This window comes from Rhizophagus irregularis, chromosome 18 (assembly GCF_026210795.1).
Source record: "Rhizophagus irregularis chromosome 18, complete sequence".
Taxonomy (NCBI): domain Eukaryota; kingdom Fungi; phylum Glomeromycota; class Glomeromycetes; order Glomerales; family Glomeraceae; genus Rhizophagus; species Rhizophagus irregularis.
In genome coordinates, this window is record NC_089446.1 from 2,945,667 (window position 1) to 2,966,445 (window position 20,779).

The 20,779-nt window shown below is 25.5% G+C and overlaps 5 protein-coding genes across 5 annotated transcripts; 1 reads left to right on the top strand and 4 right to left on the bottom strand.

Moving 5' to 3' along the window:
* Window positions 1-1,851: 1,851 nt before the first annotated feature.
* OCT59_010256 (uncharacterized protein) lies at window positions 1,852-3,642 on the bottom strand (the record flags this gene model as incomplete). Its single annotated transcript, XM_025310336.2, has 2 exons — window positions 1,852-3,104; window positions 3,175-3,642. 2 exons carry the CDS (start codon window positions 3,640-3,642, stop codon window positions 2,229-2,231), a joined length of 1,344 nt encoding a protein of 447 aa, XP_025183430.1. The 3' UTR covers window positions 1,852-2,228.
* A 1,407-nt stretch (window positions 3,643-5,049) lies between these two features.
* OCT59_010257 (uncharacterized protein) lies at window positions 5,050-5,376 on the bottom strand (the record flags this gene model as incomplete). The annotated part of the gene is made up of 1 exon (XM_025325001.2): window positions 5,050-5,376. The coding sequence occupies one exon, from the start codon at window positions 5,374-5,376 to the stop codon at window positions 5,050-5,052; it is 327 nt and encodes a 108-aa protein (XP_025183429.2).
* An 85-nt stretch (window positions 5,377-5,461) lies between these two features.
* Window positions 5,462-6,961, bottom strand: OCT59_010258 (uncharacterized protein; the record flags this gene model as incomplete). The annotated part of the gene is made up of 2 exons (XM_025330181.2): window positions 6,444-6,961; window positions 5,462-6,364 (listed from the first exon to the last, which is right to left on the bottom strand). The coding sequence occupies exons 1-2, from the start codon at window positions 6,927-6,929 to the stop codon at window positions 5,462-5,464; spliced, it is 1,389 nt and encodes a 462-aa protein (XP_025183428.1). The 5' UTR covers window positions 6,930-6,961.
* A 1,371-nt stretch (window positions 6,962-8,332) lies between these two features.
* Window positions 8,333-8,881, top strand: OCT59_010259 (uncharacterized protein; the record flags this gene model as incomplete). The annotated part of the gene is made up of 2 exons (XM_066132897.1): window positions 8,333-8,503; window positions 8,666-8,881. The coding sequence occupies 2 exons, from the start codon at window positions 8,333-8,335 to the stop codon at window positions 8,879-8,881; spliced, it is 387 nt and encodes a 128-aa protein (XP_066000498.1).
* A 632-nt stretch (window positions 8,882-9,513) lies between these two features.
* OCT59_010260 (uncharacterized protein) lies at window positions 9,514-9,897 on the bottom strand (the record flags this gene model as incomplete). The annotated part of the gene is made up of 1 exon (XM_066132898.1): window positions 9,514-9,897. The coding sequence occupies one exon, from the start codon at window positions 9,895-9,897 to the stop codon at window positions 9,514-9,516; it is 384 nt and encodes a 127-aa protein (XP_066000499.1).
* Window positions 9,898-20,779: the final 10,882 nt, after the last annotated feature.

Below are 20,779 nucleotides of genomic sequence, written 5' to 3' on the forward strand. Positions count from 1 at the left end.
CCTTTTTGACTGGATATTATAACTGAGATTTTCGTTGTCAAAAGGATAAAGAACAAGACTTTGTTTGAAGCCACCAATCAAAATTCTTGCACGTGTTATTCACTAAAAAAAATGACAGCATATACGACATATATTTAGATAATACTTTGTGTATATATATATATACGAATAATTGTAACCAAAATAAGGTAAAATGGTTAAAATATTTTGTGAGAGCCAAGATTTGTATTTTTTAAATAGTAATGACCAAATATTATTATGCATTTGGTACGATAAAAACGAAAATGTAATTGGACTTATCCAATCTTTTAAGAATGATCCAAATTATATTAAAAAAAATTCATTAACACAAAGATAATTAACCAATAAACATGAATATGAGGTGTTACTATTTTGATGAGTATTGAATATTTTTTAAAGTACATTTTTTTTTTCATTTATTCAATAATAATATAATAAAATTTTTTAATGCAAAAAATTATCAAATATAGAAACTAATGCCAAGTTTTATTTCGATTAATAATCATGTTTTTATATAAATGATTAAGTTTAATGCGGGAAATATTGTTTTATATTAAAAGTTAATGAATGAATTTCTCTAATTCGGTTAGATTTAAATAAATTTCTATTATAAATTAATTTTTTAAAAAGTAAAATAATTAGTGATAAATTAAAAAACCTAATTAATATAAAATAACGGATGATCAAATTACTTAAACCGTGATCCAAAAAATTGACACGCGCATTGATAGTTACAATCGTTATTTATTATCAATTTCTAGAACAGAAAAATTTAATCGTAATTTTTGCTGATTTCAGGTGCGGAACTATTATCACACATATCTCAAAAATTAGTTGGCATGTCTTAAACTGTTCCATAAAAATGTTCGATTAACTATGAAATGAGTGTTCTTTCCTTTCTAGCATGCATTTCTATTGACCATCCGGTCCATCCCTGAGCACAACGAATCCTTTTTCTGAATTCTTTTATTAGAGCAAGCAAAGTACATGAATCTTCAAACAAATATATAAATGAGGTGAATATTACGGCATTCGGCATTACACCGGTGCCGTATTACTATTTTAATATGAATATTTGGCGTAATATATTTCACAGGATTTACCAAAAATCCCGACAACCATAATATCGACAGTTTACAATCCCGAAATCCTGGTTGAAGTAACGGGTCTTAATTTATCCAATATAAATAATTTGGATTATTTGATTAGTATTAACGCAAAATATTTGTAAATTTTATAAATACCAATGCAAATTGTTTGCAAAATTATTAATATTATGCAAATTAACCAACGTCACTATATTATTAATGAAATTAAAAGAAAAAATTTTTTATTTTAATTAAAAGAACTATGTGCAGTATATTAATAGATTACTAATCTTCTGAAATTAGAAACAATTGTATTAAAAATTAACTAATCTCAAACTCATCCCAGTCAGGATTATCGGGATTTGCATTTATCGAGATTTTGGTGTCGGGATTATAAACTGTCGATATTATGGTTGTCAGGAATTTTGTATTTCAGTTGTTATTTCACCATTACGTCATAATTTATTATCTGGAATAATTAATTAAACCACACGAATTAGAAATTTTCACTATTCAGGAGAAGCTCTTTGTGAAATTTGGCATCGTGATTTAATTTTGGAAAGAAGTTCGATGCTATATTCACGGATCCATTTGAATACAATTTGAGGGAACAGAAAGAGAAAAGGCTGAAGAATTAAAAGGAGACAAAAAAAGGAACAAAAAAAAATGGTAAACTATTGCAAATATATCGAATTTCATGAATTATATTAGATGTACAAACAATAAATATATTAAAAACTATAAAATTTAAAATTTCAACGAGGCATTTTTTATTATAAAGAAAAATTTTCTTTTCCACTTGATTATCGATTTTCTATATAAAGACTAAAATTTCGAGTTAATATAATTATCTTATTATCAATTGGCTTTCGTAATTTATCTTACAGAATTAGACTAATTTAAGCTATTTAAAAATCAAGTTATTGAAATCTAGATTCCATATATGGTTGTCATTGCATTCATACATAAGAACTACAATATGCAACTATGCAATTAGTTAAGTTACTACCATTATGTTTGTTCTGGAATCTGGATTATTATAATTTTGTAATTACATTTTAATTTCATCATATGCTTCAATAAAATTAAATTAACATTTATTGCATTTATGGACCACAATTAAAGAACATCTACGTGTTGAAATCGAAACGCTATATGAGCCACAAAAGTTCGTTTTCCTTCACCTCCAACAATGCCCGATAATCTAAATTTATTATGTTTCCCGAATGGACCAATTTGAATTGAACCAGTCACTTGATACAATCGATAAAGATTTCCAAATCTAGCAGATTTACCATCATTGAAAGTAAATTCTATTGTACCGAGAAATCCAATACCAAATATTAACTTTACAGCAACAATATATTTTGAAGATTTATCAAGATCTGAAATGATATGTTCTGTTCCACCTCTACCTCCAATAATTTTACCGGCTTTATCGCCTTCGTAAAAAGCCTGAATTTGATCAATTACATCACCACTTCTTAATTTAATTTTTGTGATAACACCAGATTCATCTTCAGATATATTATAAAGTAGATGAGAATTATCATCAAAATTATGTAAACCATCGGGAAAGGTATCAATACCATATGGCCCAACCCAAAAACTGCTAATACTAAGAGGCCAAGAAATATTATATGAAGGTTCAAAATCATGAACGAAATTAGCTAACGAAAAAATATGCGAAAACATCTTCATAAAATCTGCTATTGCTTCGTTAAACATTCTTAATTTGATAAGGTCAAATACTTTTATGAATATTTGATCATTTGAAGATTTTGCAAAATAATTCACTGTCTTATTACCAATTATATCTTTGACCTCCCCCTCAGCTTGAAACTTAAAAAGTGATGTTGAATTTAAATCATTAGTAATCTTTGTTTTCGTTGTTATTTGATCCGTCCGCCATGTAAAGAATTGATGAAAAGAATTTGTAAAGTGATCTTTGTAGCGAGAAATTATTTCTTTAAACTCATTAATTCCGAAGTTTGACTATAATAAAATATTATTTATTATTAAAATTAAGAAAAAAACTCATAAAAAAGATAATAATTATAACTACCGTCTGTAATTTTAAAGATTCTCTTAATACAGTAAAATGTATGATTGCAAAAGTAATAGTGAAAGGCATCAAGTGAATTATTTTTTCACTTTTCAAAATTTCTTCAAAAAATAAACTACACTTTTCGACGAGGCTTGTTATATGAGTAGCTCTTATATCGTCTTCTTGAATAATTAAATATTCCAAAAGTAATTTTTTAATTGGTTGAAAATTTCTTATCCAATTATTATATTCTGTTTCAACAATTTCTTTACTAGTAATATCCTTCGCTCTATCCTTAATTTGTACGAAAATGTCATCACCATTATTCTCATGTTTTATAAAAAACAAAATGACTAAAGTTGATAATAAAGGTATACTTAGAAATATCTCAGGTTTAATTTTTGAATCTTCTGCTTTAACATTATGACAAAGAATAGTCATAAATTCTTCCATCCGATCATGATCCCATGAATATGTTTTATCCATGATTTTTTTTTAAAAAAAAGTTTAGATTTCAGTTACACATTCGCTTATTTATAGCAGATAGATATTCGTCACGTGTTCTGATAAATTTTTCGACGATCGTTTTTTTATCATTATCGTATCGTAGAAACAAAGCTTCTAAACTGGGTTCTCAAATTTGTAAACTTACATTATAATTTCTCCCATAAAAATCTAATTTGATTAAATTTTAGAAAATTTGATTAATGAACGACCCTGTAGAAAAAGTCTATCCGATTTTTATATTCCATCTTTTTTCCGTAAAAGGCTCATATTTCCGGAATTAATAGCCTTATATCACGGAATCTATCGAATTATTTTCATTTTCCGTGAATGAATCCGTAAAAGGCTCAATTTTACGGAGTTTTTACAGAAATAACGGATGAAATTTTTTATAGGGCGAGGCTTCACATAATTGTAAGATTACATTATATACAAGTACTTCAAATTTTTGTCGAACAGAAATTAAAATTATCTTTCCAGTTGTGGTGCATAATTTTTTAAACGTAATATATCCGGTAAATTGTAAATCTTTTTGCGATCGATAAGAAATAAATGTATATATGGAGGATCTCTATAATAACCAAAAAAATATTATATATTTTCTGTGTTATCATATACTACTTTTAGTTTAAGCTTTGTGGAGCATCAATTGTATAAATAGAAAGACTTTTTAATTAAAGTAATAAATTCAAAAGATTTTCCTGTAAATTCCTAACAAAAGTTTACACCGGAAGCGATTAACTAGTAGTACGCATGAACGTAAAGTCCTTTTCCCTAAGATTCAAAAATTTCGTTAAGGCAATCAGCAGGAAAGTTAGCAAGGCAAATGAAACTTTAATTATAGTAAAGAAGTTTCTTTTTTCAATAAACTAAACCACGAGTTTATATAATTTTATCTTTTATTAATTTTTATTCATAGTTTCATACTTAATCTTTCAGATTAGGTATTCAAAATCAACTAACTGATGGATCTAGTTCTTGAGTCATTGCAAAAAACAAGAGTATAGTAAAGATTAAACAATTAGTTTAAGTTACCGCAACATCACATTTTTTTTTGTTCCTTTATTAGTTGCGAATTTTAAATTCGCATATGATTTAATATAAATCAAATGATTTAAAAAGAAATTGTATTACATTTATAAAAAATTAAAAGAACAGAAGAAAATCCAAACAGTCGAAAAGATTCATTGATTATGAGAGAAGGAAGAAAATCTTTATCTAAGCTATTGTCATTGTTTAGAGTTAGTTACTTCTTTCTGAATGGAGAATAGTGAATCAAACAGAATCTAATGTTGAAAATTAAATGCTATATGAGCGACATTTTCACCAAAATCATTATGAATTTTAATCTTTCCTCCGCCTCCCATAATGCCTGACAATCTAAATTTATTATGTTTCCCGAATGGACCAATTTGAACCAGTTACTTGATGCAATTGATAAAGCTTTCCAAATTTAGCAGATTTACCATCATTGAAAATAAATTTTATTGTACCAAGTAGTCCAACTCCAAAAATTAAATTCGCGACAACGATATATTTTGAAGAATTATCCAGATCTGAAATGATATATCCTACTCCACCTTCACCGGCTCTACCGCCTTCATAAAAAGCTTGGATATGATCAATTATTTCACCACTTCTTAATTTTATTTTTGTGATAACGCCTGATTCATCTTCAGATATATTATAAAATATTTTAGAAATTATGTGAGCCATCGGGAAAGAAGGACGGAAGTAAGTTTTTACCTAAGCTATTGTCATTGTTTAAAGTTAATTACTTTCTAAATGAACGAATAGTAAATCAAACGGAATCTATATGTTGAAATTTGAATGCTACATGAGCAACATTTTCACCATAATCTTTGTTTATTCTAATCTTTCCTCCACCTCCCATAATGCTCGATAATCTAAATTTATTATGTTTCCCAAATGGACCAATTTGAATTGATCCAGTTATATCATGATCATTTTCATGAAGAGATCCCAATAATCCAGTAGTATTTCCATCATTGAAAATAAATTCTATAGTACCAAGTAGTCCAAGACCAAACATTAATTTCACAGCAACAATATATTTTGAAGATTTATCCAGATCTGAAACGACATGTTTTGATCCACCTCCATTTCCAATTTTTTTACCGACTCTACCATCTTCATAAAAAGCTTGAATATGATCAACTATTCCACCACATCTTATTTCAATTTTTGTGATAACGCCTGATTCATCTTCAGATATATTATAAAATATTTTAGAATTATCATCAAAATTATGTGAACCATCAGGAAAGGTATCAATACCATATGGCCCAACCCAAAAACTGCTAATACTAAGAGGCCAAGAAATATTATATGAAGGCTCAAAATCATGAACGAAATTAGTTAACGAAAAGATATGCAAAAACATCTTCATAAAATCTGCTTTTGCTTCTGTAAACATTCTTAATTTGATAAGGTCAAATACTTTTATGAATATTTGATCATTTGAAGATTTTGCAAAATAATTCACTGTTTTATTACAAACTTTATCTTTAACCTCGCCATTAGCTTGAAAAGTAAATAATGATGTTGAGTTTAAATCATTAGAAATAGAAGTTTTCGTTGTTATTTGATCTGTTCGCCATGCAAAGAATTGATTAAAAGAATTTGTAAAATGGTCTTTATAGCGAGAAATTATTTCTTTAAACTCATTAATTCCGAAATTTGACTAAAAAAAATTATATGTCATTAAAAAGAATAAAAAAAGAAAAAAAGTAATAAAAAAAGAAAATAATAATTATAATTACCGTCTGTAATTTTAAAGATTCTCTTAGGACAGTAAAATGCATGATTGCAAAGGTAACAGTAAAAGGTATCAAATGCATTATTTTTTCATTTTTCGAGATTTCTTCAAAAAATAAGTTACATTTTTCGACGAGGTTTGTTATATGAATGACTCTTATATCATTTTCTTGAATGACTAAATATTCCAAAAGTAATTTTTTAATTGGTTGAAATTTTCTTATCCAATAATTTAATTCTGTTTCAACAATTTCTTTACAAGTAATATCCTTTGCTTTATCTTTAATTTGTACGAAAATGTCATCATCATTATTTTCATGGTTTACAAAAAATAAAAATATTAAAGTTGATAATAAAGATACATTTAGAAAAATCTTATTTGGAATAAATTTATTTGAATCTTTTGAATCTTTAACTTTATTATAAAGAATAGACATAAAGTCATCTATTCGATCATCCCATGAATATGTTTTATCATCCGTTTCATTCATTTTAAGGAAAAGAAAAAGAAAAAGTTTCCGTTAGAAGAGATTTCAGTTACACATGTTATTAGTTTATAGAGATGCATCACGTGCCCATTCGTAAGATCTGCACATCTTTCATTCGTCGTTATTTTCTAGTACAGACCTTTCGTATTTATTTATGAACAGAATTATAATTATAGATAAACTTTAATGATTTCTAAAATAATTTTTTTCATTCATTTTAATTTAAACTTCTTGCTTGTAAAATTTATGAAATGTATTGCGGATAGATACTATGAGTAAAGTTCTTAAAAATGACGAAACAAATTTGCACATAATTAGTGATATGATTATGAAATACAGTATATAATGATCCGATTCTTCAGTATTATTTTATATCGTCTGATTTTTCTTTTTACGACATAAATCAAAAAAAAAATGCTACATATATTGCTAAACGCATAATATTATACAGCTTTTATATGTCTAATTAGTTGAACTACTAAATTACTAAATCAATATCACGTGAAATTTCGCAATGGCACACCAAGAAATTTAACAAATTTCTAACAATGTCTTAATAAATTTATTATTAATTGTTTTCTTTGACATCACAATAATACTGCAAATAGTGCTAAAGCAGTTAATATGTCAGCAATTATCGTTTTACCTAATGAAGAAGGTCATTGTGAATTTATATTAATATCACTAGGTTGACTATTCGTTGTTACTTATTCAAATGCTGGGAGATAAAACAATTAACTTTATTTGGTTCAGTCACATCAGGAAGTCCAGTATACATGTTGATCAACACTAGCTAGTTGTTCAACATGATTTACAATATTAATCAACACCTGTATATTGAGTATATCAACACATAATGTTAATATATGTGTTAATCAACTCTAATGTGTAGCTCAACACATTATACACCATATATTAACGCATATATATATATGATTATACAGTATGTGTATATTTTAATTTATTTATTTATTTTTGCTCACCTTAGGAACCAAACCAGTTACCTCAACTTACAATATCATATCTCACGATCTAACCACTGTACTATTTAATTTGCCAGACACTCAACAGTACAAAATTATCGCCATTTTCAAAATGGTGCAATTTTCAACCATGTGACACCGTATAAAAAATTTGTGAATTTTCAATATTTTTGCGAATTTTTTTTAAAGTTTATGATAAATATTGCGAATTTCTTTCATAGTTATAAAATATATGTTCTCTACTTACTAAAGTTCAGTTTTTATAAGCTTAGGTTGGTTTTTTCCTTTAAATTTACAAAAATAAGTACCTTCTCAAAATGAATTTTCACAAATTTTACGATTTTTAAATTATTAAATCTAAATAATGAATATTCTTTTAAAATCAAACTATATTAACTCTTACTAAAATAATTTTAGATCAAAATGGAAAAAAGTTTAAGTAAAGATTTAAGATGGCGAATTATTTACTGTCAGGCTGAAGGTTTTACACAGAAGGAAATCGCTAAAAGAATGTATGTTAATGAAGCTACTGTTAACAAAGTCTGTAGAATTTTTAAAAAGTGGGGATGTGTAAGAGATCTATTTGTTGGTAGAGTAGGAAGAAGAAAAATATTTACATGACAAGATATGTTGGTAAGGACTTAGAATTTGACTTTTTGTTAGATAACATTAATTATTTAACAATTTATAGTATAGGTTTTAGAAGAATTAGTTAAAGATAAAGTAGATTGATATCTTGATGAGTTGGTATATAAGATGGAACAAAGAATAGGAAAACTAGTTTCTATACCAACACTATGGCGTTCCCTTCAATTTTGTGGTATTACAAGAAAAAAAATACAAAAAGCAGCTAAAGAAAGGAGTAAAGCATTACATGGATTTTATTTATATAATATTGGAATGCATTACACTTCTGAACAATTAATTTTTATTGATAAAACAGCTAAAGATAAGAGAACACTTACCAGATAGTATGGCTACTCCCCCATCAATACTAAAGCAAAAAAAAATGTTGTTTTTGTTAGAGGAAAGTGTTATACTATTTTGCCTGCATTATCCTTAAAAGGTTTTGTTGCTGTTGATATTTATGAAGGGAAGCTGTGATAAAGAAAGATTTCAAACCTTTATTTTAACACAATTGGTAATATGATATGCATTTGTATACTAATTGTTTATAATTATTGATAATTTCTTTTATTTATTTAGTTACCCCAAATGAATCCTTATTCAGTTAAACATAATGTATTGGTTATGGATAATGCATGCATACATCATAATGATGATTTAGTTACAACAATAGAAGATATTAATGGTAGGATACTTTATTTACCTTCCTATTTACCAGATTTCAACCCTATTGAAACAGCTTTCTCAGCATTAAAATCTTGGTTAAAAAGATACAGAGATCTTGTAGATTATTTTGATCTAATTTATTTAATTTTAATTGCATTGGCTCAAACTACATCAGAAATAGCAAAAAAATATTTTGCAGAATCAATTTATGATGTATAATTTTACACTTAAAGCTTTTCATTAAAAATACTAATAAAATCACTTATTTTTATCAATTTTATTAAGTAAATAAAATATACAAAAAAAAAAAATTATTTATATTCTTTTGCTTCATCATGTAATATTTGTCTATGTTCAATAACTGTTACACTCATTAAAATATATTCAGAATCTGATAGTATTGTAAGATGACTAACATGAATTTCTTGTTCTTCAAAAATAGATAAATAACAAGTAAATTTACCATCACCAAATTCTTTATCTAAATCTTTTAAAAAAACTTTTATACTTGGTGCAACTTTTCTTAACAAATTATAATCTGATATTTGCAAAAATAAACTATGATCTAAAGTAAGTGATAAACTAAGAGATCTATTTGGAATATCAGAATTATAATTAGAATAATTATATGATAAAGGAGATGGAGTTGATTGTAATGGTAATGGTAATGGTAATGGATATGACAAATGATACATTTGAATAAATTCGTCAAATAAAAAACTTTTTCTAGTTACTTTTACTGAATGCATTATACTAAATAAAGCATGATTAGGAGGAGTATCTAAATCTGTATTTTTATTTACCTATAATAAAAATACTTAATCATTAAAATTTGTTTATAAATAAATTAGATACAAAATACATACAATTTCTTTAGATAGCCCACAAATTAATTGCAAAATTATTCAAGGATAAATGCCAATCATCTTTAATAAAATAATGCTTGTGATTTTTAACTTCACAAATATACTTATCATTTAATTTCATTACATAAGATTTAACCAATACTTCATTTTCATCTAAATTAGCTTCTTTTGATATGATATGATTTTTGGCATGTTTTTTGGTAATGATTAGTTTTTTGACGAGAATGAATTTAATTTTTCAATTCATCATTAGACACCTCCTGTTCTGAAACTTCATTCTAAAATTAATTAAGAATAATATTATAAGAAAATTCAACAAACAGTTTTTAAAACAATAAATTATAAAATATCTGACGTGAATGTTTCTTGGATAATTCTTTAAGTATAATAAAAATCATTACTTTTTTATTTCCTAATATCATAGTCTGATAATCTTTTATAAATTTACTAAATGCTTCTTCATTATCTAAAAGTATTCTTGTTCCACTTTCTGTACTTGATTTATATGTTAAATTATATTTATTTTGATAAACTAATTCAATTTGTTCACAAATATATATTTCAAGTTTATTCCTAAAATTAACAAAATTTGGATTTTCTAAAATAAAACTAACTATTACAGAAGAAAATGTTTGTTTATTTTTTTTTTGATAGATAATTATAATCAAAATTTTATTTATGATTGTTAAAAAGAAGTACAGTTAACTCCCTCTATAGTCACTCCCGTTATAGTCACATTCTACTATATAGTCACACTAGTTGAATGTTCAAAACACTTTATTATTAAAATCTATCCTATATAGTCACCATCTATCTATAGTCACTATCACATCTATCCTCAAAAATCTTATATTAAAAAGAACCGTTTATAATCACAGTTATATAAAGAATATATTAAATAACTTGGCATCTAATAATCGTACAAAGATGTATCATAGCTTGTTAGAATCGTCTCACTGAGACAAATCGAATGGTGGTAGTTTTATCCTTTTCTGATCACTGGCTGACGAGTTATTCAACAAAATGTTAAACATCAGCATTATAATATTTCTTGATTTACGTTTACTGCGCCATTTAACATTTTGCTAGATTTTTCAGTACCTAGTGATTGTAAAAAGATGATTTATAGCTCGTTGGAATCGCCTCATCGAGACGAATCGAATGGTGGTAAGCTCATCTCTCTGTGATCAATATTGACGGAGTTATTACTTAAAAACCATTTAATATTTTTTAATTTCGGAAATTGATCTAGTGATTGGATTTCGATGTATCTTATACCATTAGATTCGTCTCATCAAGACGAATCGAATGGTAGTAAGATCGTCTTTCTAGGATCAATATCGACAGAGTTATTACACAAAAACCATTAATATTTTTTTAATTTCGGAAATTAATCTAGTAATTAGATTTCGACGTATTTTATACCATTAGAACCGTCTCATCAAGACGAATCGAATGGCGGTAAGATCATCTCTATACGATTAATATTGGCGAAGTTACGATACAATAAAGTTTTAAGTATAATTCTGGCTGAAATTATGTTAATTTTTGGCCGGAATTATGATATACAAATATAAGAAATTTTTTATATAGTCACATCTCTTTATAATCACCAAATATGGACTGTCCCAAATGTGTGACTATAAAGAGAGTTGACTGTATCACCTGTTAATGGAGGAATATTTTTTTGTTCTTTTTCAACTGCTTTAACATCTTGGTTAATTAACTATTACATGCAAAACAAAGTGTAAGATTATGTGATAATTCTATATTCAACTTATATTTATATATTTGATTACAATGTAGTAAAGTATTTTTCATTTTTTCATATGCTTGCTCTATATAAAAATGGTGTCGCAAATAAGTAATTGCAGAATATTTGCGATATGTGATATTGCAGAATATTGTGGATTTTGAAGTCTATATATCCGCAATTCTGTTAGATGCAATTCCGCAATTTTTCCGCAATTTTGCAAATGATCTGCAATTTTGTAATTAATTGCGAAATTGCAGATTATTTGTGGAATTATGAATTGCCCGCAAAAAAAAGGATAATTTTTTTTAATAAATGTAATTTTTTTAATTAACTAATAAAGAAACTGATTTCTTCTTATTACTAAGGTTGCTTGCCGAAACCTAGAAGTTTAGGCAATTTGGCATTTTGCCAAAAAGTGAAATTCTGCCAAAACTATATTAAAGTCATATCCGCCGATTTGCGAAATTTGCTGATCATCAGTTATGTGGCGCAGTACCGATTAAAATTGATCAAAACCTGTTCCTACGTAAGAAAAAATGTCAAAAAATATATAAAAAAACTTTTAAGACCTCTTCCAAAATATTTACCTCTTTAACCCGAAGCCAGTAGAAGGAGTTTCTAGAAAAAAAAGAAAAAAAATATTATAAAGTTAGTTTATTAAAAAAAACAAAAGAAAAACTTTACAAAATTCAGAATATTTAATGATTTAACGAAAAAAAATTAACTGAAAAATAATTAATAATAAATATCAAATAGATTTTAATTAAACAACTAATCAATACATAATCTAAATTTGCTAAAACATCATTATTAATATTTAGAGTTATTTATTTTATTGAAAAGATTTTTTTTGAATAATTTTACTTTCTAAATAAATTTTTTTTATAAACTATAAAAAAAAATAAAAAAACAGCTCCAAGTTGTATCTAATATAAAATAATTACAAATATACTTGCAAAAATTCTCAACTTACTTGATGTAAAAACTGTTTGAAAAGTTGATGGGGGGTTGATGGGGAGTTTAATAGGGAGTTTACGAAAGAAAAAAATTTTTTTAACGCTACTTTTTGTTGAAATAATTTCTTAATATTTGTCATATGATCATGTAGCACAAGTGTGATCATTTTTGCAAAACTTAATTTACCTAATTTTTATTAAATTATTGTCAAATTCCTTAATTTAGACGAATTTTGTTAATTCCGCAGATCGGCGGATATGTTATATTAAAAAACTGGTGAAACTTTAAAGAAAGACGAAACTGCCGAAACTTATTATAAATGCCGAAACTGCTGAAACTCTACCAAACTATAATAAATCTATAGTAAAATTTTGATGAAATTAATCGTAAAATTTTGAAAAGGTTTAGACAAGCAACCTTACTTATTACTAAAAGTAAAAAAAATCAGTTTTTCATTAATAAAATTTTTAAAAAAAAATCATTTATTTTTTAGAAAAAATATACCAGCCAGTTAATTTGACGGTTATTAATATTAGGCTGCACCAATTCAATGTTTCGTTTAAACTTAACCCTCCCCTGTTTTTGGATTTTTTATGTAAAAAAAATACATGTAATTTAGGCCAGAATTAGACAAATCTTTAAGTTTTAGCCAGAATTATCATCCAAAATTTCTGCTCACTCTTTTAGTCAAAATTTTGGCTAAAATTAATGGTAATTCTGGCCATGTATTTTATTTTATGTATTATTTTTTGTTCCCCCCCTCCCTAGATTGGGACCCCTATATTATGTTAAACAAAGAATTGGCTTGGAGCGGCCTTAATAGTTAATGATCTGAATTAGATTATCGGATAGCATAGTATAAATCAAATAAGAATTGCATTACGCAATTTTAAATTTTTTTTTTCATTTTAAAAAAACAACACTGTTTTTTTTGTAAATTCCAGCCTGGAACTTGGAAATGGAGACCGGTGAGTATTTTAAGGGAAAGAAGCGGGGAGTTTTTTTTTTGTTTTTTTTATGTAAGAATATTTATTAACGTTCTTTTACTTTTTTTTTGTAGATTCTAGCCTGAAACTTGGAACTTGAAACCGGTGAGTATTTTAAAGGGGGGAGTGGGTTTTTTTTGGTTTTTTTATGTAAGAACGTTTATTAACGTTCTTTTACTTCTTTTTTTTTTGTACAGTGCGGTACCTCTATAATAGGTACCCCTTATATCTTGTAATCTAATGGTCGGAATTTTATAAAATTTTAAAATTAGATAGCTTTTAAAAAGATAAATACATTAAGCAAATAAAAAAATTTTCTCAATTTTTTTGCTGACATAATACAAAATCACATGACTTAAAATAAATTTGATTGGCTAATGCAATACCTAATGTTAATTAGAATTATGCATAATTTTTTATATATAATTTATTATTCATTATAATTATTTAAAGTAATTTGATTAAGTATATTATCAGGAACTTTTCTATGGGATTTATATTTTTTTTAGCAAGTTTTCCCATGATTCCTTTTTGAGAAATAGATATAATATAATTTGTAATAAATAAAAACTACCAAAATTTTTTTTTGAATTTTTTTTCAAAATTTTTTTAACAAAGCATGGGTAAGTTTATAAGCTAAAATGATTTATTTGAATAAGCACTATCAAATGATTGTTTTTTTTTTATGTTACACAAAAATCACTTATTCTCAAATTTTTCCCATCATAATAAATTACCCGAACTTCAAACTTATGTAGCACTAGCAAAATTTATTATTTTTTAATCTAACCCGATAAGTTTAAAAGCTCTTGATATGCTTTATTAAAATTATCGGTTAGAATTTTAAAATATTATTTTTTGCTAATGTGACATCTTTTTGAAAATGTCACATTATGACTATAAAATTGGGTTGGTTATAGAGGTACCGCACTGTAGATTCTGGCCTGGAACTTGGAAATAGAGACCGGTAGGTGTTTCTAAAGAGGGAAGCAGGGTTTTTATGTTTTATTTATATAAGAACATTTATTAAAGTTCTTTTACTTCTTTTTTTTTTTAGATTCCGGCCTGGAACTTGGAAATGGAGACCGGTGAGTATTTTAAAGGGAGGAGCGGGGGTTTTTTTTATTTTTTTTATGTAAGAACATTTATTAATGTTCTTTTACTTCTTTTTTTTGTAGATTCCGGCCTGGAACTTAGAAATGGAGATCAGTGAGTATTTTAAAGGGAGGGAAGTGAGTTTTTTTGTTTTTTTTATGTAAGAACATTTATTAACGTTCTTTTACTTCTTTTTTTGTAGATTCTGACCTGGAACTTAGAACTTGAGACCGGTGAGTATTTTAAAGAGGGAAGTAGGTTTTTTGGTTTTTTTATGTAAGAATGTTTATTAACGTTCTTTTACTTCTTTTTTTTTGTAGATTCTGGCCTGGAACTTGGAAATGGAGACCAGTGAGTATTTTAAAGGAGGAGTAGAGTTTTTTTATTTTTTTATGTAAGAATATTTATTAACGTTGAGATCCCCCTATTCCCTCTGTCATCAATTTACAGAGTTACCACGTCGAATAGGCATTCTCATGGTCGAACGAACGAATAATCGAACGAACAAACAAATAAACGAACAAGCAAATAATCAATGGCATAATTAACAAACAACATAATCAACAAATAACATGCAACAACATATAACAACAATATACAACAACATTCTTGGTTCACAACATAAATAGCATTAGTAATATAAAACATCAAGCGACATAAAATTAAATTTAACTTCTCTGAATTTTCCCCAAATTATATCCACTTTACCTTTAATTCCAAACTTTGATAGCTCTTGCTACGAATCATTACTTTTCAAAAGTGTATATTTAATTCATCTTAAAATTTTCATTTTATTCAATTAAAATTAATTAAGCAAACATTAATTAAAGTTTAGGGTGAACCTATTACCTTTAATTAATATTAAACTTCACTAATAAATAATTAAATGAAACTTATATTTTTATTGAGTTATTCCAAACTAACTGTGGATGTAGATCTCGCTTTGAATTCCGCTCTCTATTTAAACAAATTTTATGATACTTTCTATTCTAATATGTACTATCTATATACTATCTTTTATGTTCTTTTTACATATTATCTTTGAACTATCTTTTAATATGCTATCTATATTTTAAATACGCTATCTTTTAATATGCTATCTTTTAATATGCTATTTTAATATGCTATCTTTAATATGCTATCTTTTATGTTCCGTCTTTTAATACACTATCTTTCAATATATTTCTATTTTTAATATGTTGCATGTTATCTTTTATATTCCATCTTTTAATATACTTTCTTTTGATATGTTTCTATCTTTAATATATTATATTCCATCTTTTGTGACTTATATCTTTTCGTATCATCTTTTATATTATCTTTTATCTTTTATATTATCTTTTATCTTCTATATTATCTTTTCATATTATCTTTTATATTATCTTTTATAATATGTTTTATAATATTGTTTTTATGTATTTTCATTATGCGTGTTCCTTTAATCTGATATCCCTCCATTTTATATGATTTACCTTTTGTGCTTATAATTATTCTTTCTGATTGTTCTTATTGTTGAACTCAATAAACTGGTTGCTAAGCCGCAATTGATCGACTCCCTACTCAATCTATTGGTTTCTTGTTAATCATTCAATAAATATTACATCATGTAGATCATTACTCTTCTTAAATGTTTATCCTTTTCAGCTAATCATTTATCCATTCACACTCCTTTTCGGCTAATCATTTATCCATTCATGCTGATTCAAGATTTGTTCGTTCGTACTTAATACTTAACGTTCACATTTGTCCATTTGGTATATTATTTGTTCATGCTAGGTATTCAACTGCTCACAACGTTCATTACTTTTTTTTGTAAATTCTGGCCTAGAACTTGGAAATAAAAACCAGTAGGTGTTTTTAGAGAGAAAGCGGGGTTTTTTATGTTTTTTTTATGTAAGAATATTATTAACGTTCTTTCACTTTTTTTTTTGTAGATTCCAGTCCAGAACTTTGATTTGTATTATTAAGTTCGTTATTGTTGTCTGTGTTTGATTTAGTTTTTGGCGCAGTTGCGCCATTTCAGAAATTATGTTTTATTGTTTTTAATAAATAATAAATAAATAAATTTATTAAAAAATTTTTTTTGATTAAATTTATATTTATAAAACCGGTGTATTTTTTATTAAATTATTATTAGAAAAAAATTTAATTATCAGCCAATCAGAATTGCAAAATTGCGGGTTACTAACTGCAATTCAGCTCCAAAATCCGCAATATTGCAGATTTTGAAAATTATTTGCGGGCCCATCCTTAGCTCTATATAAATATAAAATTATTTAAATATATACAAATATGTTATACTAATTACATACTTATAAAATTCAAATACATATTTTATATAAAATTTTTATATAAATTTGTATAGATTTAAAAATATTTATATATTTTATATAAGTATAAAATTTAAAGTAAAATATATATAATACAAAACTATCTAATTCCATGATTCAAAAATATACCTATATTATACCATCTAATACAAGTAATTTTTTTTGATTTATATAAATTTAGCTATATACTACATATATAAGATATAGTGGATATTTTACATATTGTATTCTCAAAAGTCAAAAGTGTAACATCCTCTATATTTATTCGTACTATTAGTATATGTGTTAAGAATGCAGTGTAATATAGCATAGTGAACATCCCTATTTTATCACAATTTTGATGATCATTTATCAATCATTTATTCAATTTTATCTCTTCGCTATAATTAAATTGATTGGCTTTGGTTGAAAATTTTACATAATAATATGTACTCAAATTTTACAGATAGCTTAATATTCATTTAAATTTACCGCATATTAAATTTTATCAAGATTGCATCATTATTAGGCAACTTTTACTAGTAATAACTTTTTAAATTCTAATAAAATGTGTTTTTCTTTACAATATTTTAAAGACTATTTATAAAAAAATGAACAATATAATTTTTAATGATCAAATTTGTTGTTTAAATAAATAAATCAAAAAAAATTCTTTAAACAGTTCATAAAATTTTGCCAAAATTTTTTCCTGATATTTCTAATATATATTTTAATAATATTCATAAACATTTTTTTAATGATAACTTTTGGTTTATCTAAAATTCTGCTGGTTTATTTTAGCTATTGATTCTTGAATACCTAAATAATATATTTTAAAAATTTCAAGTTTCGCCCATAAATCTATAACTTCGCCCAAAGCTTCAAAATCAGATTAGCAGATAATCAGCAAATGATTGGTAATTATCAAATTATTGGAAATTTTAGTTTAAGGCTAACCTTAGCAATACATTTTTTTTTTGCCATAATACTTTTATAGTATATTTTTCATAAATTAAACTGACAAAAAAAACAATTAGTATAATTTGCCTGGTATTTGATTTATGGCTTTACCCGATGCTTCAAAGTAGAAGTAATATGATATATATATATGATTGATAAATGATCAGCAAGGTGATAAAAGCATATCTGCTATACTGTGTAATACAGTATATTTGACTGACGAAATAGGAACTATATATACAAATATATAAAGATTTTAAAAGACATACAATATTTTAAGATAAAATTATTCTAATAGATGTTTAAAGAAATAAAGTAATAAATAAATTATTTAAAAATACTTTTATATCAGTATAAAATAATTATTATTTTGACCAATTAGATTTTATGTAATCTAGAGAAATTTGAAGTATTGTTATATGAGTTATATCAATTTTATACTGCATTATTTTTTCTTTCATATAATATTATAATATCATTTATAAAAATAAATTTTCTTGTAAGAAAAAATTAAAAATTAAAATCCAGTATATTTGTTAATATTACCATAAGTCCATAATATGTTTAAATAATTCTTATATTTTATTAACTGTTAAAAATATATAATAATAATAGTAGTAAGAAATACTATCTCTTGCTTCTCTTACTTAGATGACACTAATAAAAAAAACATATATTAAATAGTTTTTTTTTATTGTATTTAAAAAATAGGCAATTTCTATTTGTACACGGGGTGTTCAAACACGGATTTCCAAAAAAGTAAATTTTCTATGCTGATCATTAAATGTTGGCCAGAATTAAATTTAACGAAAACAGGAAAAAAATTAAGAATTTGTTAAATAAATCAAAATTGACATTCAAAATCAACTTTGACGTTTTAAGTAAACTTGCAGAACAGACAAAAATACACATATTGCATATTCCTTTTTTATTAAAAAATTTTTTTTACATAACTTTTTAATAAAGTCACATGACATGTGTATGAACACCCCGTGTAAATTAACATTTTTTCTAAAAAATAATATCCATAAATATAACTGGTAATTATAAATTAATAATAAATGATATGGAAAAAAATAAAATAGAATGGTCAAATGTAAAAATATAAAAAAAAATTGTTTTAATCTTATTATAAGTATATACTTTTTTGGTATTAAAATCACATAAATATAACATTTTTCTGTGATAATACTAAAGTTATTAGTTTTATTTTTAAGTGATTTTCTTTTAAGAATAGAATAAACTAATTTATACTTAAAAAATTTTACTAATCATTTACTTTAACTAATAAACTTTTTTTTTTATTTTGTTCATAGTAAAAAAAAATTTTGCAATTTTTATTTTTTTAATTCTTTCACTTTATTTTTCATATATATGAACTTTCTCCATTTTAATTACCATTATATACTATTAAATACGAAAATTTTAATATTTTATCAAAAAAAAAATACTTTATTAAAAAAAGATTGCTATCCTATATAAATATAAATATCCAATATTAATATGAGATCAAATTGAAATAAAACCATTAAAAAATATTGGAAAATGTTGAAAACTTATTTAATTTAGACCAATCCCTAGTAAGATCCTACTTACTTTTAATAAAGATCTTCGAACAAAATTTCAGACACAGGTCGAAAAGTGAAAAATCAGGCACCAATCGGTCACCAATCAGGTAGCTGATTGGTGACTGATTGGTGACTGATTGGTGCCTGATTGGCATTTTCGCCAAATAGTGTAATCAGGCAGTTTACTAACTTTTGATCCAGTGATCAGAAAAAGATGAAATATAGCTCATTGGAATCGTCTCAACAAGACGAATCTAATGGTAGTAAAATCGCATCTCTAGGATTGATAGTTAATAAAAAATTAAATAAAATATAAATGATACATTTTCATTTTTATATTTTACTTAATTTCTCATCAAGTATTAATCCTAAAGATGCGATTTTACTACCATTAGATTCGTCTTGTTGAGACGATTCCAATGAGCTATATTTCATCTTTTTCTGATCACTGGATCAAAAGTTAGCAAACTGCCTGATTGGTGATGGTATTTGGCGAAAATGCCAATCAGGCACCAATCAGTCACCAATCAGGTACCTGATTGGTGACCGATTGGTGACTGATTGATGCCTGATTTTTCACTTTTCGACCTGTGGGATTTACTAGTAATTTTACTAATCTTTCTTATCTTATAATTTTACTATATATATATACACGAGGCGAGGCAAGTAGTATATCGTTCAAATTTCAAAAAATACAAATTTCACATTTTCCTGGAAAATAGTGGGAAATTGTGAAAAATGCTGCATTATGCTAAGCAATTTTTTGGAATAGTATTGTTACAATATTATCTGATTTAGCAAATTTTATGAAAATTTGGGAAAATGCTATATTACACCTTAAATGTAACATTTGTAACATTTTATAACATTATTAATTAAAATCAAATTTTGCTTTTTTTTTATCAAATATTCCAATTTTCTTGCAAATGGTGCATTTTTATAAAAATTCTGCATTTTGCCACTAATGTAATATTATTGTAACAACATTTCATAATATTATTATAACATTGTCAATTAAATCAAATTTTGCTTTTTTTTGTCAAAATTGAGGTTTTTGCAATAGAAAGGTATGAAACTCAA